Source organism: Manis pentadactyla, chromosome 2 (assembly GCF_030020395.1).
Source record: "Manis pentadactyla isolate mManPen7 chromosome 2, mManPen7.hap1, whole genome shotgun sequence".
Taxonomy (NCBI): Eukaryota; Metazoa; Chordata; class Mammalia; order Pholidota; family Manidae; genus Manis; species Manis pentadactyla.
Window position 1 is genome coordinate 34,716,991 of NC_080020.1, and position 15,472 is coordinate 34,732,462.

Here is a 15,472-nt window from a genome sequence, read left to right on the forward strand (position 1 = left end):
CCTGCTGGCCATCTGAATTTCTTCTTTGGGGAAGTGCCTGTTCATATCCTCCACCTATTATTTGCTTTTTGGGTGTTGAGGCAGAGTTGTATGAGTTCTTTATATATTTTGAGTATTCGCCCCTTATCAGATTATGAATTTGCAAATATTTTCTCCCATTCAGTAGATTGCCATTTCATTTTGTTGATGGTGTCCTTTGCTGCGCAGCTTTTTAGTTTGATGTATTTCCACCTCTTTATATTTGCTTTTGTTGCCTTTGCTTTTGGAGTCACATTCAGAAAATCATCACCAAGACCTGTGTCAAGGAGCTTATTGCCTGTGTTTTTCTTCTAGGAATTTTAGGATTTCAGGTCTTACGTGCAAGTGTTTAATTCATTTTGAGTTGATTTTTATGTATGATGTAAGATAGTAGTCCAATTTCATTCTATTACATGTGGCTGCCCAGTTTCCCCAAAACCATTTATCAAAGAAAATGTTTCTGCATTGTATATTCTTGATTCTTATATCTTAAATTAATTGACCATATATACATGGGATTATTTGTGAGCTCTCTATTCTGTTCCATTGAGATATGCATTTGTTTTTATGCCAATACCATACTGTTCTAATTAGTATAGTTTTGTGATATAGTTTGAAATCAGGGTGCCTGATGCCTCTAACTTTGTTCTCTCTTAAGCTTCCTTTTGCTATCAGGGTTGAAGTAACTTTTAACTGGATTTGTTATGAAATTTTCTTGGCTTCCAGCATCCAACCCCCACTTCTTATTTGGAGGAATTCACCTGCATTGTAATCTTGTTGAATGTCAGTACCCCCATGTCACTCACTACATTCTCTGACAGCCAAGGCAAAGGACCTACGCTTGGCTTATTGGGTATTTCTGACCAAGACTTTATCTCAGATTGGGGCAAAGAGAAAGGAATAATTGAGATTTATTTGCTGCTGATAGCTCTGTCTTCACCAGACTTTTCCACTAGAAGATACTTATTGCTTTCTTGCTTCTTGACTTAAACAGAGGTGATTTAGTCCTACCTATTTTAGGCTTTCCATTGATTCTGTGATTCCACTATCTTTCCAGTAAATTTGCCTCCCTTAAAGTTTTTTTTGCCTGAGATAGTCTTTCTGCTTGCATCCAAAAATCTTAACCAGTGGAATAGAGAATGTTACAGTCCTCCCTCCTGGGTAATACTAAGTGAATGTGGCCATGTTCTTACCTTTTGATTCCCATCATTATCACCCATTTTATTTTTTCTGTATTCCCATAGAATAGCCCATCTTCTATTATAACTAAATAATTATTGTATCTGCTGTATACATGACACATGGTAGATATCATAAAAAAAATTAGGCTCAGTTTATACCTACCTTTTAGTTTTTTTATTGAAATTCATCAAATACTCTGTTTCATCCAGAGTACAACAAGGCATTTGGGAAGCACCCTGGGCTCAACAGCATATTTACAAATCTTCTCCAGTGATGTGATATTTTTAATTTAGTCAGAAGCTTCAAGAATGAAGGAAGATATTTTTGGAAATTCTGTTTAAAAAAAGGACTGTCAAAAGGTGGCAGGCAGACAGACTCTTCTACCAGCTCTGCTTGCACCTACCACACTACTAAGATGTTCAGGGCTGAAAACACATAGGGACTCAACACGTGTCATCTTTGCTCTGCAGAATAACATTTGTTCTCCCATGAGTTGATGGGTGCTTGGCTGTCTGTGTAAATTTCTGAGTGGTTAGAAGAAGCTGAAGAGAGAGAGATTTATTTATCTGGGTTTCTTCAAAATTCCCTGTGTTAGCCTGCTAAGAACATACTTCCCTGCCCCTGCAGTTGAGACTCATTCCCCATAATGTGCTCTGCCAATATGCTGTTTATCTCTTTCATGTCACAAACCGCCACTGTAGCTCAGTAAGTATTAAATTTCTTATTTTACAGAAAAATAATAGCTCTCTTATTGAACCCTTGCCATCACTAGATTGGGAGCTTTACATTATCCATTAATCCATAGAACTGTTAAAGCCACATTTTTTAGAGTAAGAAGCTAAAGCTCAGAAAGATCTGAAACTTGTCTGAGATTATGTGATTAATAAGTAGCAGATCCAGAATTTGAATTTACAGTGGTCTGTATACCAGTGGCTATGTTGTGTAGTTTCATTTTGAGTAAGCAGAAATCAAATGATACCTGAATTACCATTCCATGCAAAAGATAGAAATGTAAAAACCTAGGTTTTGTGTATTCTAAATATCAAGAATATGATTATTAGTCAGATGGTTGTGTGTTTCTATCAGAGATTTAGGTAAAATTGACCCAGTTCTTAAAAACCAAGTTGCTCCATAAGCCAGGCAGAGAAAGACAAGTACCAAATGATTTCACTCATATATGGAGTATAAGAACAAAAGAAAACTGAAGGAACAAAACAGCAGCAGAAGCACAGAACCCAAGAATGGACTAACAGTTGAAAGAAAAGGAGCGACACACAGCAGCAATTCACCGGAGAATTCCGCTTTATTAGGGAAAGGTGCTGGGTTATATAGGAAGGGGCATGGGGTGATTGTGGTGTTACTTCTGCGGGGCTGGTGGCTATTGGCTAGGTGCTGGGATTAGGGGGGCAAGGGGTGATTGGGCTTCAGGTGGCGCCGGCGGTAACTGAGGACCCGGAAGAGAAGCAGGAGGTTCGCCATCTTATGGGTGGGGGCCCTTCAACAGTTACCAAAGGGAAAGGGACTGCAGAAGACGGGTGGGAAGGGAGGGATAAGGGCGGGAAAAAAGAAAGGGGGCATTACAATTAACATGTATAGTGGGGTGGGGGGCACGGGGAGGGCTGTGAAACACAGAGAAGACAAGTAGTGATTTTACAGCATCTTACTATGTTGATGGACAGTGACTGTGAATGGGTATGTGGGGGGAACTTGATGAAGGGGGGAGCCTAGTAAACATAATGTCCTTCATGTAATTGTAGATTAATGATACCAAAATAAAACTAATAAAATAAAATAAAATAACTTATTTAGAAAAAAAAAATCAAGTTGCTCCAATAGCCTAATGCGTAAAGAAAACTGACCTTTTTGTTCACTTACAATAATGTTTTGAGAAATTATGCAATTCTCTGATCTCTTTCAGAAAAGAAGAGAAGAGAGCACTAGACTAAAGGAGGAGGGAAACGTACAGTTTAAGAAAGGAGGTAAGATGAGTATTTCAGCACTGATGTCTGGCCATCTTGACTTGTTCTTTTTCAGAGCCTGCGAAGACATACCAAAGAACATTTGGAAACAACTAGCAAACCTAAACTGCTAACAGGACAGTGTTGCCTCCTAATACCTTGGCCTATTTTTTCCACCAGGTCCACATTGTTAGCTGACAGTGACCAGTTACCATCCGTGTCTCTTGACACAGGCATAGCTTTTCTTTTCTGTAATCCACTATTTGTCAATCCAGAAATCAGGAAAAACACTCCACCTATTGCTTTGGAAACTGTAACCTGGAATGATAAAAGGCTTTTTGCTGCATTGCTGTAAAAACAGGGTCCCCATTTCTCACTTGCAGCAATGCTATAAACAGTGGCCCAGTGGTTCCAGAATGGCCAAGGGAAATATTTTGCTTGTACTTTGGTTGGTTTCTCTTTCATGTGCCTTTTTTTTTGGATGCCTTAAGTAAAGAGATTTTTTCATGTCCTTCTGCATTTCCTACCTTTGCTTACAAATAAATTGGGTTCATTCTGATAATTTGGGGCAACTGTAATATTTTATTAGCTTTCTGTCACATCCCAAAGTGTATATGCTTTAGAAATCTAGCCAGGCAGAGAAAGACAAATACCATGTAATTTTACTTACACGTGGAATCTAAAAAACAAAACAAGCAAAAAAGAAGTAGACCCACAAATATAGACATGTTGGTTGACAACAGGCTGTTGGTTACCATAGGGAGCAGTGTGGAGGGATGGGTGAAATAGGTGCAGGAGATAAAGAGGTACAAACTGCAAATTGTAACATAAGCTAGTCATAGAATTGGAAGTACAACATAGAGAATATAGCCAATAATATTGTAATATCTTGGTATGGTAATGGAGAATCTGCATTTAACCTGGCAAGCATCTAATGCATATAATTATCAAATCTCTATGTTGTAGATCTAAAACCAATATACTATTGTATATCAACTATATTCCAATTTTAAAAAAAGAAAATTGAGGAGTAGTAACATTTTCCCTGTTACTCTTAGGCTTAAATTTTTTTTTATCTTGGTTTAGCAATCATCACTTCCTTTTTTTCTAGTTTTGAAAGCATATCTTTTTATATTTTAATATTAAGTATTTCAAATCTGAGAAAGGAGTGAATAGGCAATTTTCTTTTAGGATTCTGACCATAATTCCGTGTGTGGCAATGAGTATATAAATTTACCACCATTTTCCCTCTTAAGATCTTTAGTCAACTACTGATTTTTGCATTGTTGATATTAGCTCCATAAAATGTCTCTCAAATCATTTAATGTGAGTAGTTTTAGCCAGGTTGACTCCATGAATGCCCAGTATCTTTAAGGAAAATGTATACATAGAATTTTTTTCTTCATCCCAGGCATTAATCCCAGACTTTAGTCTCTCTCATCGGCCTAGTTCTCTAATCTCCTTTCAAAACTCCTTGCTAAATTATAAGCCAAATGTAAGCTAAGCATATGGAGCATTCTGTTTGAGACCTTAGCCCTATGAATGGAAAGTTGTGCATTCTGAGATCCTATTGAATCCAGTAATACCAGGAATAAAATCATAGTGACCTCTTATCTTTTATGTTATCCTCAGATTATGTAGCAGCTGAAAGTTCTTATAGTCAAGCCCTTCAGATGTGCCCATCCTGCTTCCAGAAAGATAGGTCTATTCTGTTTTCAAACAGAGCTGCTGCAAGGATGAAACAGGTATGTCTCTTAGGTTTTTTTTAAGAAGCACATGAACCTGCAGTGTTTTCATAGGATAGCTTCTCTCCAAAAACTAGCATAGGGATTTAAGGTTGCTGTCTCCCTTTTCCTGCCCATCTATTTATCCCCTGATATAAGAGACATAGGGAAGATTGAAAAAATGATCTGAAAAACTTGAGACAGATTACTGTTAACATTTGTCATTTAAGTGGCTGAGCTTTCATGGCTGGAAGACTGGCAAAGTCACCACCAAACAAGGGCAGGTTAATGAAGCAAAGAGCCAAGTCATGCATGTCCTAGAATTCCTTCAGCTGCTTATTTTAGGCCTCTGGAATTCTAGATAAAGACTCAATGGCACAGGGAAACACTGATTAAAAGTCTAGACTTCAAGATGCTTATTCCTAAGATCCTGGTTTTTTCTATTGAAAGTATGGACATGGGAAAAAATATCCAACAGTTGGGATGAGAGGTGCCCTTAAATGCAAATAGATGCCAGGGAAAGTTTGTATTTCCAAAGGATTGGGAACTTGGTATAGCAGGGTGAATGTAGAGTAGACGAGAGTGCAATTATATTTGTTTTGTCCCATTTTTTTGAAAGTTAGTGTTGATTTGTCTGATACTTAGTCAACATAAATTTTGCTGGATTGAAATGATAAGCGTTTGGGAAAAAATAATATAGCTTGTTTAGCTGTGGCTACTTATATCCAAAGCACAAAGGGTAGGTTAGGTAACAGTGTTTAAGCAACCAGGAGGCAGGTTTAAGATTGGGTTAAGTGAGTTTTTTGTTTGTTTAGATCCAAGTACCTCCATCGCTTTCTCTTTGACATTGCCTGAAATTCTCTAGTGTCTCCACTAAGGTCGCTTTGAATAACAGATTTCTTTTTTTTCTTCAGAGGGGTTGAGGGAGTGCTTGACTGCTTGGACATGCAGAAAGGTCTATTCACTTAACCCAAACTTGTGTGTGTTCCTACTGGAATCAGTCTCCAAGGTGAAGTGTTTTTAGACTGATTCATATGGCATGGGAGAATAAATAATTCTATAGAGTATACAAACAGACATTTTGTATTAGGGAAAATAAAACAATTGTTTTAAGTTTATTTAAAACAATATTCACTAACATATTTTACCTTCCATTGGAACTTACACCTGACAGTTTTTACATTTAGCTGGAAAATACTGATCTTTTGCTTTTGCTTCTCAGACACATCTTGCCACATTCTTAAAGTGGAAATTGTCATTTTGAAGTGGAATCAAGGATACCTTCAGTGTCAGAGAAAATGCAGCATACCCTTGGCTCCTTGGATGTGGAATTCTTTGTTTCTACAATTCCCATGTTACTGATATTAATATCACTAGGCTATCATAATTGAAAGTTCTTAAGATAGGAAAATGTCTTGCTAGTCTTTTTTCTGTCACATCTGAGGAGAACGCAAAAGGGAATTGTTCTGTGGATGTTCCCTGTACAAAGGGCAGGTTTGTTAGGTTTTTGTTTACTTGTTTTTGTTCTTTTAAGTTACACTTAATATTTTAAGATTCTAAATGAGAAACTCGAAAACTTACAAGATTTATGCACTAAAGTGATTTAAGGAACACAGTCTTAGTTTTTTCAAGGAAATGATGGGTTAACTACTTAAAGAAGTTCTGAAAGGCAAGTTTTCAGGCTCAGCCTCCAAGTGCCCCTGGCCAGGCTTTATATATCCTATCTGGAGGAAGAAAAAGCAAGCTGGAGTTAGAGCAGGGTTTCAACTCTAGGTCTAGCTACAAAAGAACAGAAAAAGCCCTGAAAGAGTAGGCTGTACATTTGTTAAAACTACTGTCCTTACATATTATGTACATTGGTTTATACATATCTTCAGAAGCCAATTGTTGATAAGATGCACTGCAATGTATTAACAGTTCCTTAGGGCTACAATGAATACCACCACAACTGTTGTATACAAAAGTTGTAAAGATTTACCCCTATTTCAGAAACTTTAAAATAGGAAATTCTGTGTCTTAGATTCATAGAAATCTAATAAGTTGGGGAAATATTTATATGAAGTTACACAGGAGAAAGGTCCAAATGGCATAGAAGGAGCCTGAACTCACCTCTTCCCATGTACACACACCAAGTGTACACTTCCATATAGAGCAGTTCCTCCTGAAGAAGAACTGATACCTGAGTGAATAGCTTATATAAAAGAAAGTGTAGACCACATAGAGAAGGGTAGGAGAGTCAGAGACACAGTAATGACAGGAACACCAGATGCCAGGAACTGCAGTAGGAAGGGATATCACTGAGGGACCCACGTGGACATTTGCCCACCCTGAGGCACAGAAAAAAAACTGCATTTTAAAGGGCAACTAGAGTATAAATTAAGGGAGCCCATTTACTAATATTAAAGTACCCATCAAGCAGTGGGGAACTACTGGAACTTTGTCCAGATCAGAGGCACTGGTGAGTGCCATTGATTACATTCTCCCTCCACCTTAATAGCACAAACAGGAGCAGAGACTGGGCTTACTAGCCTGACCGCCACCTTAGCAAGCCCTGATCCCTAGCCCACACCAGTTCTACATGTCCTCCTAAGGCAGCCCCACAGCCTGCTCCTGAGCATGTTCACCTTGGAGATCCAGCAGTCCCACCAAGGCAGCACCAGTATGGTGCACACCAGAACACTTCCCACCCACACCCACTTCACCTCCAGCCATCCCACCAGCATGCCCCCTACACCAAGTGCCCTAGAACCTAGCTAGCACATGCCCACTTCAGCTCCAGCAGACCCACCAGAGTGCCTCCTGCCCATAACATCCCAGGACCCTCTGATACATGTCTGCTTCAGCTCCAGCCATCCCACAAGGTCAGCACTGGTGCACAGTGCCCAGGGACTCCAAACCCATGCCTGCTACAGCTCTAGCCAGCCCGCCATAGTTGGTAGGCACATGCAGTCTACCCAAGGGACAGTCTTACAAAGGCCACTCCTTCAAAACTGGAAGATGTAGCTGTTTCTCCTAATTCTTAGAAACAAACATAGAAAGTGAAAATGAGACAGAGAAATATGCTCCAAAAGAGCAAATAAGACAAAACTTCAGAAAAATAACTAAATGAAACAAAGTTAAGTAATTTACGTGATAAAGATTTCAAAGTAATGGTTATAAAGATACTCACCAGACTTGAGAGAAAAGTGGATGAACTCAGAACTTCAAAGAGAAAGAAAATGTAAAAACCATCAAAGTTGAAGAATAAATGAAGTGAAAAGTACTCTAGAGGGAATCAACAGCAAGTTAAGAGGATGCAGAACAGATCAACAATCTGGTAGGGTCATGGAAAGCACTCAAGCTGAACAGCAAATAGAAAAACAAAAGGATACAGTACAAGACCTCTGAAGTGACATCATGTGTACTAACATTCACATGATAGGAGTCCCAGAAGGTGAAGAGAGAGAAAAAAGGGTGGAAAACCTACTTGAAGAAATAACAGCTAAAAACTTCTGTAATCTGTGGAGAGAAAGACATCCAGGTCCAAGAATCACAGGGAGCCCCACACAAGATGAGCCCAAGGAGGTGCACACGAGGAGACATAATAATCAAAATGTCAAACATGAACACTAAACTATGTTTTCTTTTTTTTTTTAGATAATTATTTTTTATTGAAGGGTAGTTGACGCACAGTATTACATTACATTAGTTTCAAGTGTACAACACAGTGATAAAACATTTATATACATAATTCTAGATTCCAGCTATCACCCTACCAGGCTGTTACAATATCTTGACTATATTCCTTATGCTATACATTACATCCCAGTTACTTATTTATTTTACCATTGGAAGTCTGTCCTTTTTTTTTTTTTTTTTTTTGTGAGGGCATCTCTCATATTTATTGATCAAATGGTTGTTAACGACAATAAAATTCTGTATAGGGGAGTCAATGCTCAATGCACAATCATTAATCCACCCCAAGCCTAATTCTCGTCAGTCTCCAATCTTCTGAAGCATAACAAACAAGTTCTTACATGGAGAACAAATTCTTACATAGTGAATAAGTTCTTACATGGTGAACAGTACAAGGGCAGTCATCACAGAAACTTTTGGTTTTGCTCATGCATTATGAACTATAAACAATCAGTTCAAATATGAATACTCATTTGGTTTTTATACTTGATTTATATGTGGATACCACATTTCTCTCTTTATTATTTTTAATAAGATGCTGAAGTGGTAGGTAGATGCAAGATAAAGGTAGAAAACATAGTTTAGTGTTGTAAGAGAGCAAATGTAGATGATCAGGTGTGTGCCTGTAGCCTATGTGTTAATCCAAGCTAGACAAGGGCAATAAAACATCCACATATGCAGAAGATTTCTCTCAGAACGGGGGGGTGAGGTTCTAAGCCTCACCTCTGTTGACCCCCAATTTCTCACCTGATGACCCCCCTGCGACTGTGCCTGTCTTAGGTTGTTCCTCCCTTGAGGAATCTTACCCGTCTCTGGCTAACCAGTCATCTTCCGGGGCCATACAGGGAGATGTAAAGTTGGTAAGTGAGAGAGAAGCCTTATTGTTTGAAATGGTTAGCTTTTTATTTCTTTGCATATTTATGCCCTGTAGCTTCTATGCCCAGCATTTGTCTTGAGGTATCTTTACCACTTGGAAGAATTATGATACTCAGTAAATTTGATATGAGGCACGAATTCTATTTAAGGGTTGTAATTAGGAAGGAAGAAGAAAAGCTATAGAAGTAGCAGGCGGCAGAAAACCTGGGAAGATTGATTATTTCTTTGACATATCTTCTTGTAGAGTAACTTCAGCATGTATAGGTTTTAAGCTACTACTTAAATTATGCACACACATTAACATAATAGGAGTATAGTTACATAACCAAAGCATACCTGTAATTACCAGCCATCTCCAGTGAAACCAAGAAAACCAGTTAGGCACCGTAGGCATTTGTGAAAACTTATCTATGATATGGTGGATATTGTCCAACTGAACTTGAACAGTCTGAGAGAAATCAGACAAATTAAAACAACCCATTCCTGGGGAATGTTCACATCCCTTATGTTCTTTTAACAGTAAATAGTCTGTAGTTGTAAGATTTTGGAGCGCTACAATTTGCACTTCTCCTAATTCTTGGTTGAGTTCCAACAGTATAGATCCAGTCCAATTTGTTGTTTTACTGTATGCACAGGCCAGCTTAGATATCTCCTTCCTCATTCCCATGGCAAGTCCAGGAGCTGGTGGGATGAGTGCATCTACAGCTGTAGCAGTGTGTGGATCTTTGTTGGGGTTTTTTGATGATCATCTTCTGGCATGAGTCTTCCTGAGAGTGCTGATGTTGGAAGTTCTCTTTCATATCGTATCTTAGTTCATTTTCGGGGTAGCCCAATTAGGCTTTGATCTTCTGTATAAACGCAAACAGACCCTTTGCCTACACTTTTATATGCCCTTTATTCCCTTGTGTAGAACTCATTGGAGGTTACCACACAGGAACTGCCCTTTTTGTTTTGTTTTGTTTTGTTTTGTTTTGTTTTTGGTATCACTAATCTACATTTACATGACGAATATTATGTTTACTAGGCTCTCCCCTATACCAGGTCCCCCCTATAAACCCCTTTACAGTCACTGTCCATCAGCATAGCAAAATGTTGTAGAATCACTACTTGCCTTCTCTGTGTTGTACAGCCCTCCCTTTTCTCTTACCCCCCCCATGCATGTTAATCTTAATACCCCCCCCACTTCTCCCCACCCCACCCACCCATCCTCCCCAGTCACTTTCCCTTTGGTACCTGTTAGTCCATTCTTGAGATCTGTGATTCTGCTGCTGTTTTGTTCCTTCAGTTTTTCCTTTGTTCTTATACTCCACAGATAAGTGAAATCATTTGGTATTTCTCTTTCTCCGCTTGGCTTGTTTCACTGAGCATAATACCCTCCAGCTCCATCCATGTTGCTACAAATGATTGGATTTGCCCTTTTCTTATGGCTGAATAGTATTCCATTGTGTATATGTACCACATCTTCTTTATCCATTCATCTATCGATGGACATTTAGGTTGCTTCCAATTCTTGGCTATTGTAAATAGTGCTGCGATAAACATAGGGGTGCACTGATCTTTCTCATACTTGATTGCTGCATTCTTAGGGTCAATTCCTAGGAGTGCAATTCCTGGGTCAAATGGTAAGTCTGTTTTGAGCATTTTGATGTACCTCCATACTGCTTTCCACAATGGTTGAACTAACTTACATTCCCACCAGCAGTGTAGGAGGGTTCCCCTTTCTCCACAGCCTCGCCAACATTTGTTGTTGTTTGTCTTTTAGATGACAGCCATCCTTACTGGTGTGAGGTGATACCTCATTGTAGTTTTAATTTGCATTTCTCTGATAATTAGCGATGTGGAGCATCTTTTCATGTGTCTGTTGCCATCTGTATTTCTTTTTTGGAGAACTGTCTGTTCAGTTCCTCTGCCCATTTTTTAATTGGGTTATTTGTTTTTTGTTTGTTGAGGCGTGTGAGCTCTTTATATATTCTGGACGTCAAGCCTTTATCGGATGTGTCATTTTCAAATATATTCTCCCATACTGTAGGGATCCTTTTTGTTCTATTGATGGTGTCTTTTGCTGTACAGAAGCTTTTCAGCTTAATATAGTCCCACTTACTCATTTTTGCTGTTGTTTTCCTTGCCCGGGGAGATATGTTCAAGAAGAGGTCACTCATGTTTATGTCTAAGAGGTTTTTGCCTATGTTTTCTTCCAAGAGTTTAATGGTTTCATGACTTACATTCAGGTCTTTGATCCATTTTGAGTTTACTTTTGTATATGGGGTTAGACAATGGTCCAGTTTCATTCTCCTACATGTAGCTGTCCAGTTTTGCCAGCACCTAAACTATGTTTTCTACCTTTATCTTGCATCTACCTACCACTTCAGCATTTTATTAATAATAATAATAATAATAATAATAATAATAATAAAGGGAGAAATGTGGGATCCACATATAAATCAAGTATAAAAATCAAACATATTCATATTTGACCTGATTGTTTATAGTTCATAATGCGTGATCAAAACCAAAAGTTTCTGTGATGACTGCCCTTGTACTGTTCACCATGTAAGAACTTATTCACTATGTAAGAATTTGTTCATCATGTAAGAACTTGTTCGTTATGCTTCAGAAGATTGGAGACTGACGAGAATTAGGCTTGGGGTGGATTAATGATTGTGCATTGAGCATTGACTCCCCCATACAGAATTTTATTGTTGTTAACAACCATTTGATCAAAAATATGAGAGATGCCCTCTCAAAAAAAAGAAAATGTCAAAGATGAAAAGGTAAAGAAAGAATCTTTAAAGCAGCAAGAAAAAAGCAAGTAATTATGCACAAGGGAAACCCATAAGGCTATCAGCTGAATTTTTCAGCAGAAACTTCACAGGCTAGAAGGTAGAAGGGAGTGGCAGGAAATAGTCAAAGTGCTTAAAGGAAAAAAAACCTACAATTAAGAATTCTGTACCCAGCAAGGTAGTCATTCAGAGTTCAAGGAAAAATCAGGAGTTTTCCAGACAAAAGAATAGTTAAAGGAGTTCACCACTCTAAACTGACCTTGCATGAAATGTTACAGGACTTCTTTAAGTGGAAAAGAAATGACCATAACTAGAAGTAAGAAAATTATAAAAGGAAAAAATTTCATTAGTAAAAACAAGCATATAGTAGATCAGCCACTTAAAAAGCTAGTATGAAGCTTAAAAGACAAAAGCAGTAAAGTCAATTATATATAAAAATTTAGTTAAGGGGATCACAAAGTAAAACATCATGGAGAAGAGGGAGTAAGACTGTGGCATTATTAGAAGTATGAACTTAATGGTAAACACAAACCAAAACCTATACTAGATACACAAAAAATAAAAAGAACGAAATCCAAGTGTAAACAAAGTCTTCAGTCACAAGGGAAGAGAACAAGAGAAGAAGAAAAGGACAGAGAAAAACAACAAAAACAGCCAGAAAACATTTGACAAAAATGGCAATAAGTACATACCTATTAGTACGTACTCTAAATGTAAATGGTCTAAATGCTCCAATCAAAAACATGGGGACTGCATGGATAAAAAAAAACAAGACCCATCTATATGCTGCCTACAATATACTTACTTTAGACCTAAAGACACATACAGCCTGAAAGTGAAGGGATGGAAAAAAGATACTCTGTGCAAATGGAAATGGGAGGGAAAAAAAAAGCTGGGGTAGCAATACTTACATCAGACAAAATAGACTTTAAGACTGTAATAAAAGGGAAAGAAGGGCATTACATAATAATGCATCAATCCAGCAAGAGGACAGAACAGTTGTAAATATCTATGTACCCAACATAGCACCTAAATATATGAAGAAATATTAACAGAAATTGGCACTAATAGTAGGGGACTTAAACACCCCACTTACATCAATGGACAGATCAGACAGAAAATCAATAAGGAAACAGTGGTTTTCAATTACACATTAAACCAGGTGGACTTGGCAGATATATACAGAACTTTCTGTCAAAAAACAGCAAAATACGCATTCTTTTCAAGTGCATGTGGACATTTTCCAGGATAGAATTCTCCATGTTAGGCCAGAAAACAAGTCTCAATAAATTTAAGAAGATTGAAATAATATCAAGCATTTTTTCTGACCACAAAGGTATGAAACTAAATATCAAATTACTAAAGGAAAAAAAACTGGAAAAAACGCAAAAACATGCTACTGAACATCCAGTGGGTCAACAAAGAAATCAAAGAGGAAATTTAAAAAAATACCAGAATACTGAAGAAAATAAAAATATCACTTCTCAAAATCTTTGGGACACAGCAAATGCAGTTATAAGGGGGAAGTTTATAGCAATACAGGCCTGCATAAAGAAACAAATCTAAACTGTAATGAGATACCATCTCACACTGGTCAGTATGACTAGTATCAAAAAGACAGTAAATAACAAGTGTTGGCCAGGCTGTGGAGAAAAGAAAACCCTTGTATTTTATACTGTTGATGGGACTGTAAACTGGTATAGCCACTGCAGAAAGTTACAGAGATTTCTCAAAACACTAAAATAAGAAATACCGTATGACCCAGTAATTCCACTTCTGGGAATTTTTCCCAAAGAAATCAAAGTCACTAATTCTAAGATACATGCACACCTGTGTTTATTGCAGCATTATTTACAATAAATAGCCAAGACCTGGAAGCATCTGAAGTGTTCATCAGTAGGTGAATAGATAAAGAAGTGGTATGTATAAACATTGGAATATTATTCAACCATAAAAAAGAATGAAATCTTGCCATTTGCAAATCTTGCCAACATGGATGGATGTAGAGAGTATTATACTAAGTGAATGAAATAAGCCAAGCAGAGAAACACAAATGCCATTTGATTTCACTTACATGTGGAATCTAAAAAACAAAGCAAACAAACAGACAAACCCACAGAGAACAGACTGGTTGCCATAGGGGAGGGGGTTGGGAGAACAGGTGGATACATGTGTCAAAATGCATCAGGCTGTATGCTGAGATTTGTGCATTTTATTATATGTGCCTCAATAAAAAAAATAACTATACAATTCATTGCCATTAAATACATTCACAATATTGTGCAACCATCACTGCTGTCTGATGCCAGAACTTTTACATGACCCTAAAAGGAAACCCTGTACCAGTGATTAAGCAGTCACTCCCCATTCTAAACCATTTTTGATTGAATCCTATAACTCAGTTTGGCAGATGCTACTGTAAAATATTATGTGAAATACTTAGTTTTACAACAGTAGTCATTATGGAAGTAGTGAAAATTTATTTGAACTAACATCTGTAAAATTTAGAAAAGTTATAATTTGGGGAAAATAGGCATTTGTAGCTGCAAGAGTTAAATAGCAGTTTAGTATTAAGAGCTGAAACTAGAATCTAGTTCTTTCTTTTGACACCCATTGTTCTTTCCACTGTGCCATGCTTCCAGATTAAGCATGTTAAATTGGTTAAATATCTTATTTGGTGAATTGTTTTGTATTTTTGTTTCATCAGTGGATAAATTTACGTTTATAAGTGAGACTAGTGACAAAGCTACACTGTGTGTCTGTAATGGGCCATCTGTGTACTTCCTCTAAGATACCACTTTGGGTGTGATAGTATAACAGCTAGCCAGAGAAGAAGGTTATTGAGTTGCTCACATATCAGTAACTTGCCTTGTTTATTGATCACGTTTTCTCAGTGTCAGCATTCTAAAGTGTGATGCAAATATAATAGGTCAATCACAGCAGTCTTTAAAGATACTTTAGGAAGAAGATACTTGCATAACTTGTTGCCAAGAAGCTTTCAAGTCAAAGCTGTTAGCATATTTTGAATTGTCATGTGATTTCTTGAGCAGTCTGCATCTCCATAAGCAATTATTAATGACTAGCTTCTATCATTGAGCCTTTGGGTCATTCAGATAGAACAGGGGTGGCAAATATTAATGTTATATTTCCTTTTAGGACAAGAAAGAGATGGCCATCAGTGACTGCAGCAAAGGTACAGTCTTTCTATGTGGTAACATACAGGAGCATTACCTCCATTATACAAACAAATACACAGGCT

The 15,472-nt window shown here is 37.6% G+C and overlaps 1 protein-coding gene across 1 annotated transcript in view; it reads left to right on the forward strand.

Moving 5' to 3' along the window:
- The window catches only part of TTC1 (tetratricopeptide repeat domain 1), a 56,332-nt gene that overhangs the window by 25,180 nt on the left and 15,680 nt on the right, over positions 1-15,472 (forward strand). The window contains exons 3-5 of the mRNA XM_036917220.2: positions 3,119-3,179; positions 4,791-4,903; positions 15,370-15,406. Of these exons, the coding sequence (XP_036773115.2) occupies positions 3,119-3,179; positions 4,791-4,903; positions 15,370-15,406 (211 nt within the window). The remainder of the gene's footprint in view (positions 1-3,118; positions 3,180-4,790; positions 4,904-15,369; positions 15,407-15,472) is intronic.